Below are 21278 nucleotides of genomic sequence, written 5' to 3'. Positions count from 1 at the left end.
CCTTATCATTAATTTAATCCAAGCCATTAAAACCCTTATTGTTCATAGTCAAACAAACTCCAATCAGAGAACAAAGAACTGCCTTCCCCTTCCCAATAATTAAACCCCCTTTAGTCCTATATCCAAACCCTTGGATTATAATTTGGGTACATGTATATATTGAGTGTACACCCAAGGGTTGAGAGGAGATAAGTTAAGATCATCACAGAGTTAAGATCTACATCGTCGTACGTTGTGATATGCTTTTCAACTCTACATGTAATATTGCTGAAGATTGATGATTAATAAAGTTTCTTGATTGAAATGTACATCGAACGTTCCTGCGTGGTCATTGATGCTCCCAACTAAGATATAAACGATCCCAACACAACATGGTGGAGAACCCGGCTTTTACTCGATAGAGCAATAGAGGACTGACACTTATTTACCCTTGAAGTAGGTGTCGAAAGCCTATAGAGTTGTGTGTAAGAGGACTTGTCATCTTAACGCATATATGTTCATCAATATCTTCACAAGTTATCTTCATTGTTCCATCCCATGAGTGAGAGTGAGAGATGATATTAAGTATTCCTTATATGGTTTATTTATTGATTTCGACAATTACACGCAAATGTTAGATTTAATTCCTTATCCTAGAATCTAAATTTCGCCATATTTGTATTAAACAGTGTACTAGTAGATCTCCCCTCTTAAAGTTCTTAAAGTTATTGAACAGAAATAATTTTACCATTAATATGACTACCACAACATCAACATCGGATATGCCACGACATACACTACGACAGACAGACTTTCTTCCATCCCGTTTTTCTGGCGATCAGCTAGATAGAGACAACTCGACCGCACATTGTCTGACTTTTGATGATTACCTGGACGCACACAATATAGACTCAACTGACCCCAACCAATTCCAGACTATACTCCGATCTTTCCGTCGCACATTGCAGGGACAGGCTAGGCTATGGATAGACGGACTGACTTTTAATTCATATGACGACTTGAAAGACGGGTTTGTAAGGAGGTTTAGCCCAGCTAAGTCTTCATACAGCCATGTTAGGGACTTTAACACAATGACGATGACTGACGGGGAGAGCGCAGAGGCGTATCTCCAGCGACTTAGACAGACTGCGTCTTACATCAATTATGGCGAGGCACAGATTAAGCACAGATTGCTAGATTCTCTGCCAAATGAATGCCGTGCAACAATATTGATGTCTGCCTCAGCCTCTGACATAACTTGTGACGAAATAGCAGCTAAGGCGCAGCTATTTCTTGACTTACGAAAGGACTCGACTCCACAGACAAAAGAACTGACCTTCTCTGCCCAGGCAGAAATTGATCTTCTCAGGGAGGAGATCAATTCAATGAAAATGGCCGACACCCCCAGTAACGACAGAGACCGCGGCAGAGCCCCTAACCGACGATCTCCAACACCACGACGAAACCACCATAATAGGAGTATCGACCGTAGTTTCCCCCAACGACGACAAGACCGACGTCGTGATCGGTATCGTGACTATCATCATGATACTAGACGCGGTAGGAGCCCATACCGCAATAACCGTACCTTTAATGACCGGCGACCAAGACTGACATGTGACTATTGTCGCATACCAGGACATGTCTGGCGAGAATGCCGACGACGACTTAGGGACATTGAGACACAGCCACGACGTGACTACAATGTTCAGCGACAATTCTACAGACAACGGACGGGCTACGGCCAACAGCAACAGGATTTTTAAGACGGGAAGGAGTCAACAGCGCTCGTTATCTTCCTTCCCGATCTAAAAATCAGACCAGGCCTGACATTGACTTGACTTCGACTCATTTAGGGACTGAAGACGTAGAACTTAAGTTGACAGATAGGAACTTTGTGAAAGGTCGTTTACCTAATGGCAAGAATGTATTCATTTTGTTCGATAGTGGAGCAACCAAGACTATAATCTCCGCTAATTATGTCCAATCGTCTTCCTATCTTTCTAGCCTCCCTAAACAGAAAGTAAGACCAGTTAGGTTTAAAATCGGAAACGGTCAGTTCCTAACAGCGTTTTCTGCTATCAAACTACATGTCTTCATTCAAGGTCACAAGTTTGAAATATCTGCTTTGGTTGCGAACAATCTTGTGGGAGTAGACATGATTTTGGGCAACAATTCCCTTTCTGATTTAGACGGTACACTCCATTTTAGGAATCATGTATTCAAAATTAAATCTAAGAAGGTCTCATTTCCCCCCACTAACAAAATGACCATTGACCCTGGCACTTCTAAATTTGTGACAATACATGGCAAAGCCCCACCCCACTTGCGCAATTCTGATATCATATTGACAGCAAACAGTTACTTAGGCAGGCATTGTCCATCTACAATGATAGTTAAGTTGGTTAAGGGACAGACACAGCTACTTGTGACTAATTCAACAGACAAACCACTCCATTTGGCAAAGGGTAGACCCATTGCATATTTGGATACTAGCGATCTTATAAATGTGACCCATGACTTGCCAATTAATGACATTAACATGACTTTAAACTCCATGGACAATTTGAATGTGACACAGACGAATTCCAACACAGATGCTGTTAGAATTAATAACTTGGAGAGATACCCCCACCTTGACCCAAATGATTCCATTGTTGACATGACAGAAGAAGAAATAATAAAGAAACACATTGACCTGACTGGAAGCATTCTGTCTCAAAATGAAAGGCAAGAAATAGTTCGCATTTTGATGGATAATAGGGATGCATTTTCTCTCTATGGCGAGCTATCTAGTTGTCCAAATTTTGAGGTAGATATTGAACTGACTGACAATGAACCATTTTTCATACGACCTTACTTTGCAACTGAAACTGACAAGACTAAGATAGAGTATGAGCTTAGCAAACTTGTCAAATTGGGAATTTTGGAGGTAGGACATCAATCATATACTTCACCTGTACTCCTTCTTTCTAAGAAAAACACCACTGACAAAAGGGTTGTGACAGACGTTCGCTATCTCAATTCGAGAATCAAGCGAATAAATCACCCATTCCCCCTACTTTCTGAAACACTCAAACGCATTGGCAATGCTAATACACGAGTTCTTAGTGTGATTGATTTGAAGTCAGCTTTCCATTGTATTCCCTTATCCAAATCAGCTCAAAAATACACAGGCATCGCCTCATATCATGGTGGTAAACATTACTTTTATAAGCGATTAGCTCAAGGCTTGAATGTTTCCCCTGCTATCTTTCAGGCAAAGATTGATGATATTTTGGGGTCGATCCCCAATTCTCGACAATTTTGCATAGCTCATCATGACGACATTATACTATTTAGCCGTGACAAGACCACCCATCGGTCACATTTAGTAGATGTATTGAAGGCCCTTTCTGACAATGGTCTTAAAGTTAGCCCAAAGAAGTGCAAACTTTTCCGCACTGATGTTGATTATATGGGACATAGAATCACCATTAATGAAACAGGAGAGGCATGTTTTCAGCCCCTACGTGATAGGTGCGCTGCCATTCATACCATGCCCAGACCAAAGACCCCGAGACAAGTTAGGAGACTAGTGGGAGCAGTTAACTATGTTGCTGGATTTTTCCCAAATATACAATCTGTTCTAAAACCACTACATCAACTGACTAGGAAGAAAAACAAGTTTGTTTGGACTGACCAACATGAAACTGCCTTCAATGAGGTAAAAGAGCTAATGACCAACCCCCCTATCTTACATATGCCCCAAAGTACAGGACGATTCTCCTTACACAGTGACACTTCTCGGACTGCTACTGGCTCGTACTTAACTCAACTTATCAATGGTAAGGAACGAATCATTGGTTATTACTCAAAAGTATTACCAAGCGCATGTGAAAGGTATAGTGTGACAGAGCTAGAACTATTTGGGTTGTTGATCAATATTTCTGCCTTTAAACATTTGCTTAAGGGATGTGAATTTAATGCTTTTGTCGATCACAGCTCAATTGTTCGTATTTTGAAATCAAAAGAAGCACCATGCACAACACGGTTGCAGAAGTTGATTATGAAATTATCAGAATACTCCTTTCAAATTGGATACAAAAAGGGAACTGACATTGTTTTGGCAGATTTTCTTTCTCGGGCCCCTTGTGGGGACCATGATGAGATTGACAGGGTTGTCCCCATTTCTTACTGCCTGTTTGATGAGAGTGATTTAGTTCAGGTGGACACTCTCCACCCAGTTCAATCTTGTGATAGGAGGGTAACGCGAGCTTATGCTAAGAAAATGGGGATAGATATTCCTGAGATTTTCCCTAACAAATCTCAGAGCCCCATTAACACAGACACAAGCGTGGGTCCGCCCACAACACCAGATAACCCAACACCTCCTAACAGGCCTATCAGTCAACCCCAACGACTAACCAATCACAGGCCAGCACCTACCATATCCACCGGACAGGCGCCAATATTTGATGGCCTAGACAGTGCAAGTTCACATTCTAGACAAATTCCCCCCTTTTCCAACACTACACATGAGCCTAGACTAGTTGACAGGCATAATGAGACTAAGAAAGACAATAACGACCACTACAGAGATGTACCTCCTAATCTTTACACCCCACCTAAGCCACTGACCACAAAGGTAGAAAACATAATAGCTGGACATATTCCTAAACAACAGGAGCTAGATAGGATTACTGACATCATAAAACGAAAGATAATCAGAGATTACAACCTTCCCATTGACTTGAGAGAACTTAAAACAGAACAGCAGTCATCACCATTCTTCAAGCCTGTATATGATTTCTTAGCCCATGATATTCTGCCTAATGACAAGAAGGCAGCAAAGGCTATAAAATTAAAGGCAGAAGAATATATCCTTTGTGATGGTGTTCTTTTTAGGTTATTCTTTGTTAAGGATGAGGACTTTAGACTGCAACTTGCAATACCTGAGACTTTGACTGACACTATTATATCTCAATACCATGACAACCTACTAAGTAATCACCAAGGGACCCAACGTACATACTTGACAATAAGACGCAACTTCTTTATGCCAAATATGTTCGAACGAATTAATAACTACGTTAAGGCATGCCTACGTTGCCAACAATTCCGCGGCAAGCCTGATAAAACTAGACCATTTCATGCAAGGGTACCAGACTCGTACAGACCATTTGACCGCATTAGTCTCGACTTTAAGACTATGCCGACTTCTGGGACTGGATTTAGACATCTGATGGTGATATGCGATGAAATATCTCGCTTTGTCATCTGTGCGCCTCTGAAATCTCTTGACGCAGAGACGATATGTGAGGCATTGATCCAGAAAGTGGTTTGCATTTTTGGACCACCATCATGTCTAGTGACTGACGCAGCATCCTCACTGACTAGCAAACTACTGACGACTTTGTGTTCAGCTTTGAATATTGACCAGAAGGTCATTAGTGTAGAGAATCACGGGAGTTTGCATGTAGAACGGCACATTCGCACCCTTTCGAATTTCCTCAAGGTGAACTTAAATCAGTTTGGCACCGATTGGGTTCGATACATTTCTACTACATCATATGCCTACAATTCATTTTCTTCCCCACACCTCGGTGACCACAGTCCATATCAGCTTGTTTTTGGTAGGGAGCCCCCAAATCTAACTGCTTTGTCTTTCAATCCTATGTCTGGTCTATCACGGTCATACAGTGAATATGTTGACCATTTGAAAAAGAAATTTGACCATATCTCGAAGACAATGCTCTCTTTACAGAGAAAGCAGCAAGATAAACAAAATGCAGAAATAGGAAACAAACTGGGAAAATCACCCATTTACTCCAGAGGACAATTAGTCTATTTGTATAAGCCTACCTCATCTTCATTGACTGCAAACTCTAAAAAGATTGCAGCTGAATGGGTTGGGCCATTAGTTGTTCATGATGTGTTAGATCGAACACATTACATTTTGGCTACATTAAAAGGAGAAGTCTTGCGAGATGTGTTTAATTTCAATAGATTAAAACCTTGCTTCATGAAAGCATCTGATGAGAGGAAACATATTACACACATACAAAAGCTGAAGGAAGCTTTAGGGAAGAACACAACTGCTCAAGAACAAGGGAAACAAAACACTGAAAAACCATCAGTGAACTTCATCAATGAGAATGATGAGAAACTTCCAGAGTTCAATGCTGAGCAAATTATGTGTACCCAATTATCAGACCCAATCCATGATTCAGATTACTTGCATGCATTAGCGGACAACAATGGTATAGCTGCCCCCAGACCTTTGACAAAGACCGACCTGGAAAAACAGTTTGAAATGCTTGTAAATGCCCCCATTGATAAGAACATGACTCTACATAGAGGACGTTTTAAGAATGGACATTTACAATTACTGACCTCATTCGACCAAAGCTTTAATAACACCACCAAACAAGTAAGATTTTGGTGGAATGTCGATTTGTATAGGGGCACGGACGATTTAATTAATGACATATTGACTAATAGACAAATACCAATAACAGGGTCCCCAGCAAGATTTTACAAGTCTTTGTATGCGTAAGCTTTAATCTCTTTATAATAGTGTATACCCTATTGTAATTTTATAGATATATTGTACCTTTCTTAATCCTGGAAGAGTTTACTTCCTAGATAATGTTTTAAGTCACAATGGTTTGAATAAGACCTGCAAGCAATTTGTAGTCAAAATCTTGATGACGGTATGTTTGTTGTTGTGTTGAATTGAACACGTGTTAGAATGCAATTTGTTCATGAACAAAGTTATATATCATAGATCATCATTTTAATGACATAACAAGGTTTAAACATACTCTTGTTAGTGATACTGAACAAGTTTGAATTACTTGTTAAACTTTTTTTTTCATTAAATATGATTGTAAAAAGAGATATTTGACAGGTTAGGTTGTTAGTGACTCAGGTTTCTATGTTGATGCTTCGTATGAAGTATAATATGGCCTATTTGGACATAGACACACTCTCAATACCTAGAGCGCACCTGTTTTTCTTATATATAATCATGTTGGAATATCACATTTGTATCTTTGGTTTTGTTTATCATCAGAGTATGATGGGAATTTATTAATTCATGGTCGATAGCGGTGTGAAGAGAGACACACTAGCAAACTTGGCTTATATATTGATTGTAAATTATTACATATACAGGACATTGGTATCTACATATCTTCAACCTACAACTGTACCAGATTTGTTTCACTTACATTATAAAAACATTTGTTATCCATTACTGAATTTCCTTAGCTAGTAATAAGGATATTTGATACATGTACATTATGTTATTGATACTTGATTGTTATTCTAATTTTTCTTTTTCTCTACATTTTACTTTGTCTTTTAAGTGCATAAGTCTGCACAATTTGTGATTTATTTTGTTTAGTTTAAGTGCATAAACCTGCACTGGTTTCTGAAAAATGAAATTTATGTTGTGAATTTTTGAGTAAGGTTTATCGTTACCACAATAATGGAAAGATTTATGCTAATTATTTACTATGAATTTACTGTAAATATGTATATAGGTTTGAAGTATTCGTTTGGGAGAGAGAATGAGCGTAAGAGAACACGGAACAATGGTCAATGTTTCACTTATCGTTTTCTTTTCTATTTTTCTGTATTTACTCTATGTTGTATATATTTACATTTCTATTTCTTTGTATTGACTTTATAATGTATATAGTTCATTGACCCCATGGTATCTATTCCTCTGAATTTGCTAACTTTGAATTTTTTTTTTCCACAAGGAGGGGAGCCTCAATTTTCCAAAGAAAGGGGATGTAATGTAGTGATTGTATGAATCACTACATATACACAGTCTAGACTTCATAATGTATATGCCCCCTTCTCAGAACCATCCTTTTTAAACCCCCTTCTCAGAACCCTTATCATTAATTTAATCCAAGCCATTAAAACCCTTATTGTTCATAGTCAAACAAACTCCAATCAGAGAACAAAGAACTGCCTTCCCCTTCCCAATAATTAAACCCCCTTTAGTCCTATATCCAAACCCTTGGATTATAATTTGGGTACATGTATATATTGAGTGTACACCCAAGGGTTGAGAGGAGATAAGTTAAGATCATCACAGAGTTAAGATCTACATCGTCGTACGTTGTGATATGCTTTTCAACTCTACATGTAATATTGCTGAAGATTGATGATTAATAAAGTTTCTTGATTGAAATGTACATCGAACGTTCCTGCGTGGTCATTGATGCTCCCAACTAAGATATAAACGATCCCAACACAACAATATGCATTATTGTCGTGATTGTAAAAGTAACAATGATCTATCTTCTTTTTTTTGCTTGCAAAGGGTGACGAAAATGGATAATGATGTCGTGTTTCCTTTGAGGAAAAAATTGAATCTCATGTTTTTTCTTCAAACCAGTAGAATTATGATTTAGTGTTAATTGATATTTTCGAATGATTTTAAAGGATTTGCGGGGCTTGGTTATTGAAACTGCTATTGTCAATTACAAAGGTAAATGATTTCATGCGATTTGTCACCGTCATTTTTTGTATTCACGAACCACAACCTTCTGAAGAAAAGACCATTTTGTAATAATCATCTTGATTTCCTAATTTGGTTCTTGATTAACCCGCTGTCTAGTCTACTGTAATCAGTTAGTGTCCCCCTGATCATAAGCCTTGAATTTAAGAGTTTAGTAGTCAACAGACAAAAGGGATTCTGTCCAAGATTTGGAGAGTTCTTTCTTCCCTTCGTCTCAAGATTTTGCTTCCTATTATTGGTCTATTAAAACTCTGATAAAAATGAAAATTTCTATGGAATTACTCTTACATGTAGAAAGAATAAGATCATGATGACTATTGACTGATTGTACTTAATGTAAATAGACGACATAGGCCTACTTGAATGTATCCAACTTGAAATGATTACTATCTGACTGCAGATTCAAGCAAGGTTCAGTCTGATAAAATGTTTAGGCCAACATCGTTGCTAACGTAATAGCGATAGTTAGAGCCAGATTTTCATATCTTTATATTTTAATTGAATTGTTATCTTTTCCAATTCCATTTTTTCAGTGGTCCCTCCTGATTTGTCCTGAAGAATCCACATTTTGTGACGGAAGGGACTAAACCAATAGGATTATTCATTTTTATTTTCAATCGTTTCTGCGAATATTTTTGGGAAAGGAAAAAACACTTTCGCACCCATGATTACAACATATTCATACATGATCTTTAAATTTTGTTTTACTCATCGTCTCGATATGTTGCTACGTATTTGATACGGCATGATTTTTCTATAATTAAGTTTATAATATTTTGTTAAAGAGATCTTGAAGCTGTAAAAGAAATATCAATCGGACGGATTTTATTCAATTCTGTTAAAATGCTGATGCAGGACCCATATCAAATACATATAATTAATTCTCATTTATAAAAAAAATTGGTTATCATTATTTAGTTTTTAAAGGCTTACAAAATATATACTCAGTCGTCCAATTGCATATCGTATATTCTAATTCTGGACAACTCTTAATGGTATATTGATTATTTATCATTAAACCATATTTTTGTGGCGGAAAGTTAACAAATTCGGAGCAAGGCAGGGTAGATTAGTTATCAATCGGAGAATATTTGATCTCATTTCAATAACCTCCGTATTCTATTCGTTTTCAAAGATACCTCCAGTCATCAATTAATGTATTCATGCATCACTCTTCTACATAATATACAGAGTCAAATTTGACTCCGAATGGTGCTTAATCATAGTCAACTCAATTCCGAGTTAAGTAATTCGGAATCCGAATAAATGTGACTAGGAATGGTGTGGTATCAGTTGAAACATCACTCAATACCAAGTCAAAGTAACTCGATAGACGAGTCGCTTTGACCCGGAAGAGATTGGACTCCCATTTGGCGCTATTCCGAGTCAAAATTGACAATGCAGATGCAGGAGTGACCGTTTTCACAATCGGCTAGGTTATTGGTAATCTCATGACAGCTCCCATGGTTGCTGACACCGAATCGGTTTGTCATAAAATCTTGTGACAATTATCGTAATATAAAAGCTGAGATTGTACTAAAAATCACTGATGGTTCTTATAAAATATTTGAATGAAATACGCAGTTTTCTTGTGAATGCTTTGGGGTTGATAATATATTGTTTTGGCGGTGGAATTGCTTACATTTATTGATTTGCAGCAGAAATTATTTCAGGGGACTGTATGAAAACGATTTTTTTTTTTATGACACGATGTTTATCTTGTCATTATTTGCGTTAGCAGTAGAAGTATCGTTATAATACTCATTATTTTATTATTATTATTGTTATTATCACTATTTATTATCATTTTATTATTATTAACGACGTATGAAACATATTCGATATGTACTACTAGATTGTACTCAATGAATAAGTATCTATGCTCTCTAGTACTTTATTTGTAAAAGTTTTGTAAATATTTCGCAGATGAAAGTACAGTATGAATAGATGGAAATAAATGCAGTGTTTTATGAATTAAAATTGGAAAAAAAAAACATTGTGTTGTGTTTGTTTCTTGTGTAGACCTTTACAAGATTACTGACAATAAGATATCATTGAAAGGGTAGGATTTACATAAAACCATGGACCTACGGCAGACTGACAATTCCACAATAAGCAAAAAAGGGTTTTTAACAGGCCTATATCCGTCTAGAATGTAGGCATATTTTACTATTAAGGCAAACAATCACAAATTCCTTCCAAGAAACTTGACAATTTAGGCACATTTTATGACATTATAAAGTTTTCACAACACTTTCTGTACATACAGAATAATGTTAATTCTTTGGTTTGCATTCGCCCAACCTGGTTCATTCTTTCCTTGAAATATTTTACAGACCCAAACTGGCTAAACGGGTGTAATTCGGTGATAACATGCGTTCGATAAGTGCCCTTGAATATGATTAGCTAAAACATCTCTTTAAACCGATCTCGTAAATTCACATTGCATCCAGCGATGTTATCTTTCGTGAGCTCGCATCTGTCCGACCAGGATCAGTTCCCTAGTTCGACCTTCCAGTTACACGTTTCTTTCCTTCAGCAAATATGAAAAACTGGACACGTGAAATAATCGACACAAATTAAGCCCCCCATTTTGCTTTTTATTTCCCTAACCTCCAACCTTCGTCACTTTACGATGCACCTGGTCTTCTTGTCACCGCCGATCTCGGCGCAAGATATTTCAGCGACCCGCTGGCTGCCCGAGCGGTACAAGGCACGTGCAAGAAGTAGAAGAGCGAGATTGAGCTCATAAAATATAACCGATATGTAAGTACGCACAAATGGGTCCATGGTGCAAGCATAGAGGTATAGCTCCATCGTGTCTAGAGTACAAGTATCCTTCTCCGAATGGAGAGACGCGTCCTATACGTTAATGTTACAATTGCCTGCCTTGGAGTGGAATTTACATCACATTTAAAGCAATTACACAGATAGATCATTAGCTCCATGGATAGATGTAGAAATAAAAACAATTACTAAGTACCAACACTACTGAAAATAAAATGAACCTTTTCTTATAAGGTCTACTTTCATACCTGGATTAAGTCTGGTGTTAGTTTTTGTTTCAATGCACCACATGGTGATATAGTTAGGACTGTCTATTTCGTACTAAGATTAAAATTCATATTCCTCTAAACAGAAAATGCGAAGGCATTAACATGGTATAAATTCACAACGCAATAGATGTAGGCCTACCTTGGTACATATAAGGCAATTGTAATTTATAAAATATCAATATGATTTATAAATATGAAATATAGTACAATGAATACATTAAAAAAGGCACATACAAATATCTGTAGAAATTGGGATCAATATAAAAATTTCAATACGATTAGAAATTCCAATGATCACACTTCCAGTAATCACGATTTCATATAAATCTATATTATATTTGTGTTCGAGTGACTAAAAGTAGGCCTATATCGCAAAACAGAAATTGTGTATAATACAGAAATATATTTATGTACGTACATGCGTTAAAAAAACACAATGAAACAGGAAGTATTTGCTGGTGTAAAATGTAATAAATATTACATTTATTCAACAGAATGCTCCTTGTTTTATTCGAAGAATTCATCAGGCCTATATCCTCTTATTCATGCAAGATGACTAAACAAAGCTTTAGCCTTACTCATCATATATTACTCATATCATGGACTTCTGATATTATAGTAACTCATATTCTTCTTCTGTGATGTCAATGCGTTTTATGTAGTAGTCTGGTGACTTGGCCCATGCATGGATGTCTTTCACAGAACCAATTTCGCATCTCTTGACACGCCAAATGAGCCATCGACAAAACCAGATGGAAAACCCATACAGTTGTATCAATTTCAAGCCCCCCCCCCCCTCCTGTGTACGAATCTCTTTCCCTCTCTCCCTCGCTATCTCCATTCTCTTTCTCCCCTATTTCTCTTTATATCGGCTAGGCCACTCTCACCCCTTTCTTTCTCTCTTTCCTTTTTCTTTCATAAAGGTGGGGTTACAGGAGAAGCTGCCCCTCTGAACATCCAGGACATAGAGAAAAGAAAGAGAAGAGGTGGGGGGGGGGGGGCTTGTGGATAACCATGGGTGTCATCATGGTTTAATATTAGATAATATTCTACCTTTTTATTCGATTTTGGTTTTAACTTTGTTGTCACGTTGTTGATTTGATTAAAGTATGGGATGTTTCCGAAGAATATTTTCTCTCCTTTTCAATGCTTTTGCCCCTTTTACATCAATTTTGGTTTAGAATTACTGTGGTACAAAAACAAAATAAAAATGCAACACCGTGGAACACATCCATTTAGTTTTTGTAAGAAGTGCTAATTAAAAAATGCATGACAAGTAATAACTAAATTAACTTTCTGTTTTCTCTCTTTGTGTGTGGCGCTCGTCTTCCGTTTCATAAAACGTTTTATGATAGCAACATTAATTTGCAATGATATTTTTATGATACTGAAATCATTCAATTTGATTTGCTGGTAGTAAACTTGCTACATATATTGTGCATTTCTTATTTATGGGGGCCCAGGTTTAAACTGCCTTCCGTAGTTGAATATGCCACATGACTTCAGAGCTGCTGCACTTTTGTCCCCATCAGACTGAGGCCGAGCTCCATATCTCTGACAAATCCATGACATCATTGTGGTCTTCCAAGGGCGGCGGAATGGGATGAGGTGGTGACACCCTTTTGAGACGTTACAATAATCTGGAAATTGAAAATAATTTTATTGTTGGTGTATAACGTCCAAAAAATAAGTGTACATTATGGGCCGAGTTCATTTGTGATATTGATGAGAGCTAAACATCCTCGAAATTCAGACCAATCCACAGTTGCAGAATTGTTGTAGATATAAACAGCTAAATAAAAAAATTGTATCTGGTCGGGATCCCAACCAAACTAGGTGGTAATGAAAAACAAATCGCAAAATGCATCGGCTAAACAAGTTATCAATTTCATATTATCAACATGATTGCTATTTTAGGGCAGGAGGAGGAGGTCATGGAGATGGTGGGTGTTACTAAATCTAAATAGGCTATTAAACATTTCGATATACTCTTGACGGATTACGAAATATGATACAGGCCCTAATAGAATGCAATAATTGGGTATAAAGCTCTAATTTATGACCTGTCTCCTTATAACTTTTTTTTAATCATGTGTGGGTATTTATTATTAGTCCTGTTTCAACATTCAAAATCCCATTACATAGGCAAAACAAGAAAATCAAAATATGACATATTCAAATCAAATGAGGCATTCAAAAAGAAAAAAAAATTACCGCACACATATCAGACGCGTTGATAGGTTGGGATACTGCTCATCACTATTCATATCTTCTCTGGTTCTTTTACATCTTTTACATCTTTTTCAGATGAGTATTTTAAGCTAAATTCACGACAATCTTTTCCTGATTGATTTTGTTTAACAAGTATACATGTATATCTATAAATACACTAAGGCAATTGTAAGGAAGAATCTAGTTCAGCGTCTTTGTGTGCTTTAAGTAAATGTCAACATTGTATATACTACAATATACTGGTATACATGTACATATTCTAGCATGGACGTGTTTTTTTAACATAAAAAACATTTCCGTGATACCAATATACACAATTACCCTGTAAAAATTAGCGATTTTTTTTTTTGGGGGGGGATATTTAAGTTTGGGGGATATTTTTAGTTGGAATTACAGAAAGGATGTATATATAATTTATATATGTATATTTTTTTGTGAATTTTACATTATTTATTAAAATATAAATACCTTCAGCCCGGATCATCCCTTAAACATCGGAGTAAAATGTCTGATGTGGTCCCAAATGTTACCAGTCACATCATCTGCACTCCCACTCCCTTTGTGAAATTCACCAGGCGTCGCCCCTTTATGATTTCGAAGAGGATTCGCTACCCCGAGATCTCGGTGCAAAAACTGTCACTACCAGTTTACGCCACGGTCCCGCCTGATGGGTTTTCCTGTCCCGTTCTTGACACGGTGGCTCACCAAACGATTCTCCAGAAATTCAACCAGACAAGACCCGCCTTTGAAGCCGGGTCACGTGATAGAGGCTGGTTTGCCGCTGGCAGGGCCCTTTTCTCACGATAATTTCGAACTTGAAGCCCCCGCCCTTGAAAGACACAGGCACTTTTATTTGTTAAAAGCAAACATTGTTGAACTTAAGTTATCCAAATTTTGATTACCGAAACCCAGTTGATGCTGTTTGTTTAACCGACCGGAAGTTGTTTTTTTTTCAATGCAGTTTGATTTCTTGAATAGACGCCCCTGCTGAAAAAGAAGTAAACGCCCCTTTTCCAATGAGTATCAGTCAAATCACTGGTGTTTCTCTCTCTCTCTCTTTTGAGGGGGAGGGTCCTTTATAAGATTACAGCTTCTGCAGTTGAGGTGTAAAAATACATTTTTTTTAAATCGGATATATCAGGTGTACCTATAGCCTGGTAAACAATGAATACCCAATTGATTCTATTTCAACAAATTTTTCGGAACGGACGCCCCTTGATCCTGCCAAGATCGATAATGACATCATAATCATTTCATCGTCATTTCCTATCTTTGCGCAACGTTTCATTGTATGTTTGGAAACCCTTTCTCTTTCAGGGACGCGGAACAGTTTTGAAAGTGGGGGGGGGGGGACTGACCATACAAAAAATCACGATCAGATGGTCATTTTTACACACGTTTTTGTACACGGTTTTGGAAAGAAGAGGGGGGGGGGGCGGTTTCCTCGGCACTGTCTTTAACTGTACTGTTCATGCTGTTTGATATTATTTCCTACTTTTCCTTCGCTGTTAGCTGCCTATTCGCTGTTAGGGGCCTATACATTCGTCCATTCATCGAATCATATAAGCCTATGTTTATCTATTACTACATACATATCGATTCATCCTTTCTATTTCTCCGTATATTTTCATTACTCCATTCCTTCATTTAGGAATTCATTTATTTATTTATTCGTCATTGTATCCGCCCATTTGTGTTGTCGTCAGTCCGACAGCCACACACATGGCACATAGGCCAACCTTTCTTTCAAATTAATACAATTAATTGCAATAATAATCAAAATAAGGAAGACTGAATTATAGTCGTAAACTTGCAGATGAAAATACATTAGAAATAAAAATGATGATGAAATATCTCGGGCAAAATCGTTGCAATCGAAATGAAATGAATTATTTCATGATTTTTTTTTATAATTCATGAAAACCAAGCTTCAGTGGGAATAATAGGCCTACGTGACGAGAAAATTTAATAAAACCCTGATAAAACCAAGCCTCAGGAAAACTTCTCCCCTCTAAACTTGCTAAACCAGCTGGTGTATGTGTGTGTATGTATATACATGTATCCTGCTTTGTTAATACAATGATATTGAAAGTTTTCTGTTCTGTTTCTTTTTCAACATAAGCACTCCGTTACTTTGGATCCATCATCACCAATAGAAGTCACATACACCTGTTTTGAACTTAGCCGGAAAGAATAGCGTTGAGAATGACCTCTAAAGGATTACAGTTACCCCCCCCCCCCCCTCTCCATGTACTTTCGAAGAATGATATTAATCAACAAGACGTGGAATACCGGATTGTTACATTATATGAATATTTTGTTTTCCTTTCAAGGGGATCCACACTTTGCAAGCTTTGCTCTTAGTTAGTGGCCCCCCCCCCCCTTATTTCCATTTATGCTCAATTTCACTTTTTTTTACGAAGTAAGAATGTTCCTCTGTAAAATTATATCTGATTTATACTACTTTGTATCATGTTTTGAATGGAAATGAATTAAGAATTGAATTGAATTGAAAATTGAATATCGAATTCGTCTTCTCTTCAAAGTTTTAAATTTTGAAATACAGTTTTTTGTTATAAAAAGCTATGTCAAAATTTAGTGGGATTACCGGTGGTCACGGTAGCAATAGTATTAGATGTAATAGGAGAAATAGAAGAAGAAGAAGAAGAAGGAGAGCAAGAAGAAGAAGAAGAAGAAGAAGAAGTAGTAGTAGTATTAGTAGTAGTGGTGGTGGTGGTGGTGGTAGTAGTAGTAGTAGTAGTAGTAGTAGTAGTAGTAGTAGTAGTAGTAGTAGTAGTAGTAGTAGTAGTAGTAGTAGTAGTAGTAGTAGTAGTAGTAGTAGTAGTAGTAGTAGTAGACTGTAGTACTACTACTAGTAGTAGTAGTTGATGTTGTAGAAGTAGAAGTGGTACTAGGAGAGGAGAAGGAGGGGGAAGAAGAAGATGATGAAAAGAAGGAGGAGGATCGAGACGAAAAAAGAAGAAGTAGTAGTAGTAGTAGTTGAAGTAGTAGTAGTAGTAGTAGTAGTAGTAGTAACTCTTGTAGCAGTAGCAGCATCAGCAACAGAGCCAACATTAGTAGTAGTGTTACAGTTGCCGCCGTCCTCGCCGTCATCGTCGCTGAATAGTTATCATGGGTATACCCTACATGTAGTATAGTAGCAGGAGCAGCAGCTGATGTAACATTAGTAACAAGAGGATTACGCCTAATATCTCCTACTCATTGGGTGATTTCAAGTCCGGCGTTGGCCTCGATGGTGTTGGTGTTGAAATTTGGATTGCCTCCCCTAGCCCCAAAACTTATTCGGAGTTTGTAAAACTGATCCAGATCACATTATTGACATCTCAACAGCCAGTGAGTGACTTTTCGGGAACATCATCATTTGATGTTTGGTGTTATAACCGTGTAAAAATTGACCTAACACCAACACCAAAAGATCAACACTGAACTTGAAATCACCCAATGTTTTACTATCGCTGTAAGTATTAAACAAAAGAGAATGAATTCTTGAATCCTTGTTAATATTTTGCTGTGTTTCTTCTTGTAATCATGTCACATCTCATTTAATAAATATCAAGACAAAGTTCAGAGAAAAGATGGTAGATATGTTTGGATCACAGCTGTTGGAAAGACACAGATGAGGTCTTCCTAAATTACTGCGTAAATGCTTGAGCACTCATCCAGAGATTGCTTTTGATACCCCACTAATCGGCAGACGAGAACGACGTCACCATGGCAACCATCTACTACTAAATCCTCTCCGAGCGTAAAGTGGCGCCAAAAAACTGGAAGTGACAATACGTTACATAAAGAGAAAAATAGCTGATTTGAAAAGGGGACTTCAGGTCATTCGAAAATGGAGCATGGTCCATGTGATAAGAGTCTCAATATTTATGATTTTTCTTTCATTTTGGTAAAAACTACCGATTTATATATTCAGTTGGTATACCAGCAGATGGTCAAATTTTGTACATGGTACAGTAGCTCCATCGTTATCACTACCATGATTATATCAACCTGGTATACTATCGATTTAGTCCAATTGCTAATTGGTCCAAGCCCAAACTAATCACAACTGGGGTAAATGTCATTTAATCTATAGTAATAATGTTAAAATGGTCCATTATGTGGAGGTGCCCTGGACGAGTGGTTCAAGGAGCCTGACCAGTCACAATAGAGTCAGGGGTTCGATCCCCTGCCAGGGCACTTATAGTATGCCCGTGAGCATGGACCTACATGCCGCGAGCAAGGTATTTAATCAACAGTTCTCTGTTATCCTACATTAAAATAAAAAGAAATGCTAGACGCATTCTTGGTAACTGAGTGTGAAAAAAAATCGAAGCTAAATGCACTTGGTCTACGATTAATCTGGTCCAACCATAATTTGGTCTAATCTCTACTTGGGCTAATTTTTATTCAATCTTATGCCATAAAGGTTCTAATTTCCACTCCGTATACCCACGTGTTCAGACTTTAAGAAACGAAATTATCATTCTTTTTTTTTACTCGTATGTATAAATACTAAGTGATGTTAGACCAAATGGGTATAGCCTATCTGCAAATTATACTCGTTATAAACAAAGTGGTAAATGGGTCAAATGACAATTAGCCCAAAGTGTGAGTAGACGAGATTATTGTATAAGAACTAGGATCAGAATTTATTATTGCTAATGTATAGACAGATAAATGTCAGCGACGTTATAATTCAACAAGTTGAGTCAAACACGGCGTATGTTTGTGTGTGGGGGGGGGGGGTAAAAGTGACGATCGAGCGAGCGAAAATGATTGTCATTCTTAGAGTGAACATTTAATTTTGTGATTAACTTCTGACACAACACTGATTCTATAAGAAATTATGTTACCACTGTTTATTTCCTTTTTTGCACATTCTTTTCCCTTTTCCTTGGTCATGAAACTCGGGGAGCCCCACGCCCCCATCTGTATACATCACTATACGTTTGAAAGTTTGATAGTAAGGATAATAGTCTATCATATAATCCTTACCTTCTTTACAGAAACCAATAAACAACTTTCGAAAGAAATGGTTGTCAGAACATTGAAATAATAATTTACGTTCCCAAGACCATGACGAAGACATAAGAAAAGCAGGTTCATGATATCATGATAAATACGTAAAACTATCACAGATTTTGGTATGATAGATGGCGCTTTACACATTGCATTGCAATGTCGAGATTGAGTGGAACTACCCAATAAAAAGAAAAACAATTTCCCTTAATCTACATTGTCAACAGTAGATGGCGCTGTTGAATTTCCTTTTTAGTTGACAGAGAAGACATTCATAAAGCTACATCTACGTGGACATGATGTTTGAGGGTGGGGGGTACCAGATTATTTTGTAGGAAGGGGGATGAGGGGTGGACAAGATGATCATTTTTTTTGTTTTCTCATTTGAACTATAGAGGGATAATAATATAGTTACACCCTTCTCTTATCTGCGCTCTTCTTTCTTTATTCTCTTCTTTATTTTTCTTTCCCTTTCCTCCTCTTTTTCCCCCCACTACTTGAAATATCGTAAGGGGTTGAAGCCCCCCTCTCACCCTCATTGCGACTATCCGGCAAAACTGACAGAAATATGTGAAATAATATACATGTAATATTCTAGTGGGGCCAAAGCGCAAGAAATAACATTGCAAGGGTAAGTCCACGATTAGTTAGTTACATTTCACACACCTGAGAAAGTGTCCACGTTTAGCAGTGTTACACGTCAAGTCCACGTTTGGCGTTAGAATTACTTCAGATAAATTTTTAAGACCCAGACCGGTAGTAGACTTGTTAACTGCAAAATTTATATTCCTTGAACTCATTGGAAAATTTGTATCCAAAGAGACACTCTGTATCTATGCAAATTAACCCTAATTAGCATAAATTATGTAAATTAGCCTCTAAAAATGAGTAATTTACTAAAAACACTTGTAAAAATGTAAAGCTACTTCATCGAAATGTCAAATTTAATGCAAAGCGTTTGAAAAAGAAAAGTATTTACAAAAGAATGCGCCAACCATTCATTTCTTTACCTAATTTGCATAAATTATACACATTTTCAATAAAAGTGCCTCTTTTCCAAATGATTCTGGATAATTTAAATTGAATAAAAGTATCAATAAATATGGTATGTAAATAATAAATCTTAGAAATGTGTCTTCGGGTTTGGAAAAGACATTGGACAAACTTTTTGAAATATGTAAATAATCCCTAATTACCATAATTTATGCATAAAAATGCAAAATGCTCTGAACATTAGAAAAAAACGCTTTAAAAGACAATCTAATGATGATGAAAGGAAAAGGAACTGTACATGAGAAATCTTTTTCATTGTAATATTCAATATTTGAGTAAAATTCATTTTTTTGGTGATATTCTGAGCATAATGTGCATAAATTATGCAAATTAGTAATATATTAAGCTTTTGTGTGATTTTGAATGATCTAAACTTGATAAATGATGATACATGTGTTAAATTGTTATGGTTATTAGAAAGCATTCGGGCACAAGGAATTCATTATATCGATGCAAATGATCACTTATTACCATAAATACATAATAATGAGTTAACCTTTACTAATTCCATGAGTAGTGCAAAAAAACTTTAATCACCAAAATTAGGCATTTACCAACGAGCTGTTTATCCATCCATATTGTCGTCGAATTTATATAGATTATGGATAAATTATGCATAATTATTATCATACATTACGCAAATTCAAACATCAAATGGCTAGTTTTCGCAGTTTATACCTGATTTCCAATTAAAATTGCGGCACAATTATAACTCACGTTCATTATGGCATGAAGAAGAAAGTAAATACAGATAGAATAGTTTCTTGGGTGTAGAACTATACAACTTTTCATATTATGTGAATTACAATTGGTATAATTATATTCAAGACAGTATTATTTAATTGCTTGGATAAACTAAATATATTTAAAAACGTTGGTCCCACAGTTAAAGAAACTATGAGAGTTTTAGAGTTCACAGTCTGAAAATTTTAGAGTTTCCTAAACGCTGCGATGCCAAAGTTTGCAAAACAACTTTTGTTGAAACCTCATCTGCTCTTGGAAAAATTAGACAAAGACAGAAAAGGACCTTATTGTATTTTTAGTATTGATCTACTTTTTGTTCTGGTTTCTGTGAATACTTAATTTGAGTCATGTTTTAATCAAACGAATTACTTACATACGATGTTATTTAAGGAACTCTGCGCTTCAAACATTTCCTTGTTTATGCTTAGTTCCTACTTTGTATTATTGTTAGTATTATCAGTGTAACATTATATTCTGTAAAGTTATGTCTTGTTATGCAAGGAGAAAATCAAAACATTGCTATTGATTGATTGATTGATTTTATTTGTCAGGTAACTGTGAACAAGTACATGAAAATATGAACAGTAGTGTATACCTTGACAGGATTGCCCATGAAAGCCGAGATGGCTTATTTCCAATGGGGTCCTTACATCAGTAATTGACAA

General features: G+C 36.7%; 1 protein-coding gene across 1 annotated transcript; it reads left to right on the top strand.

The window, feature by feature from the left end:
• Positions 1-526: 526 nt before the first annotated feature.
• Positions 527-3682, top strand: LOC121426941. The gene has a single exon (XM_041623361.1). It carries the CDS (start codon positions 735-737, stop codon positions 1743-1745), a length of 1011 nt encoding a protein of 336 aa, XP_041479295.1. The 5' UTR covers positions 527-734; the 3' UTR covers positions 1746-3682.
• Positions 3683-21278: the final 17596 nt, after the last annotated feature.

Source organism: Lytechinus variegatus, chromosome 13 (genome assembly GCF_018143015.1).
Source record: "Lytechinus variegatus isolate NC3 chromosome 13, Lvar_3.0, whole genome shotgun sequence".
In the NCBI taxonomy this organism is placed as follows: Eukaryota; Metazoa; Echinodermata; class Echinoidea; order Temnopleuroida; family Toxopneustidae; genus Lytechinus; species Lytechinus variegatus.
Note: the sequence above shows the minus strand (reverse complement) of the source record. Positions and strands in the feature narration are given on the sequence as shown.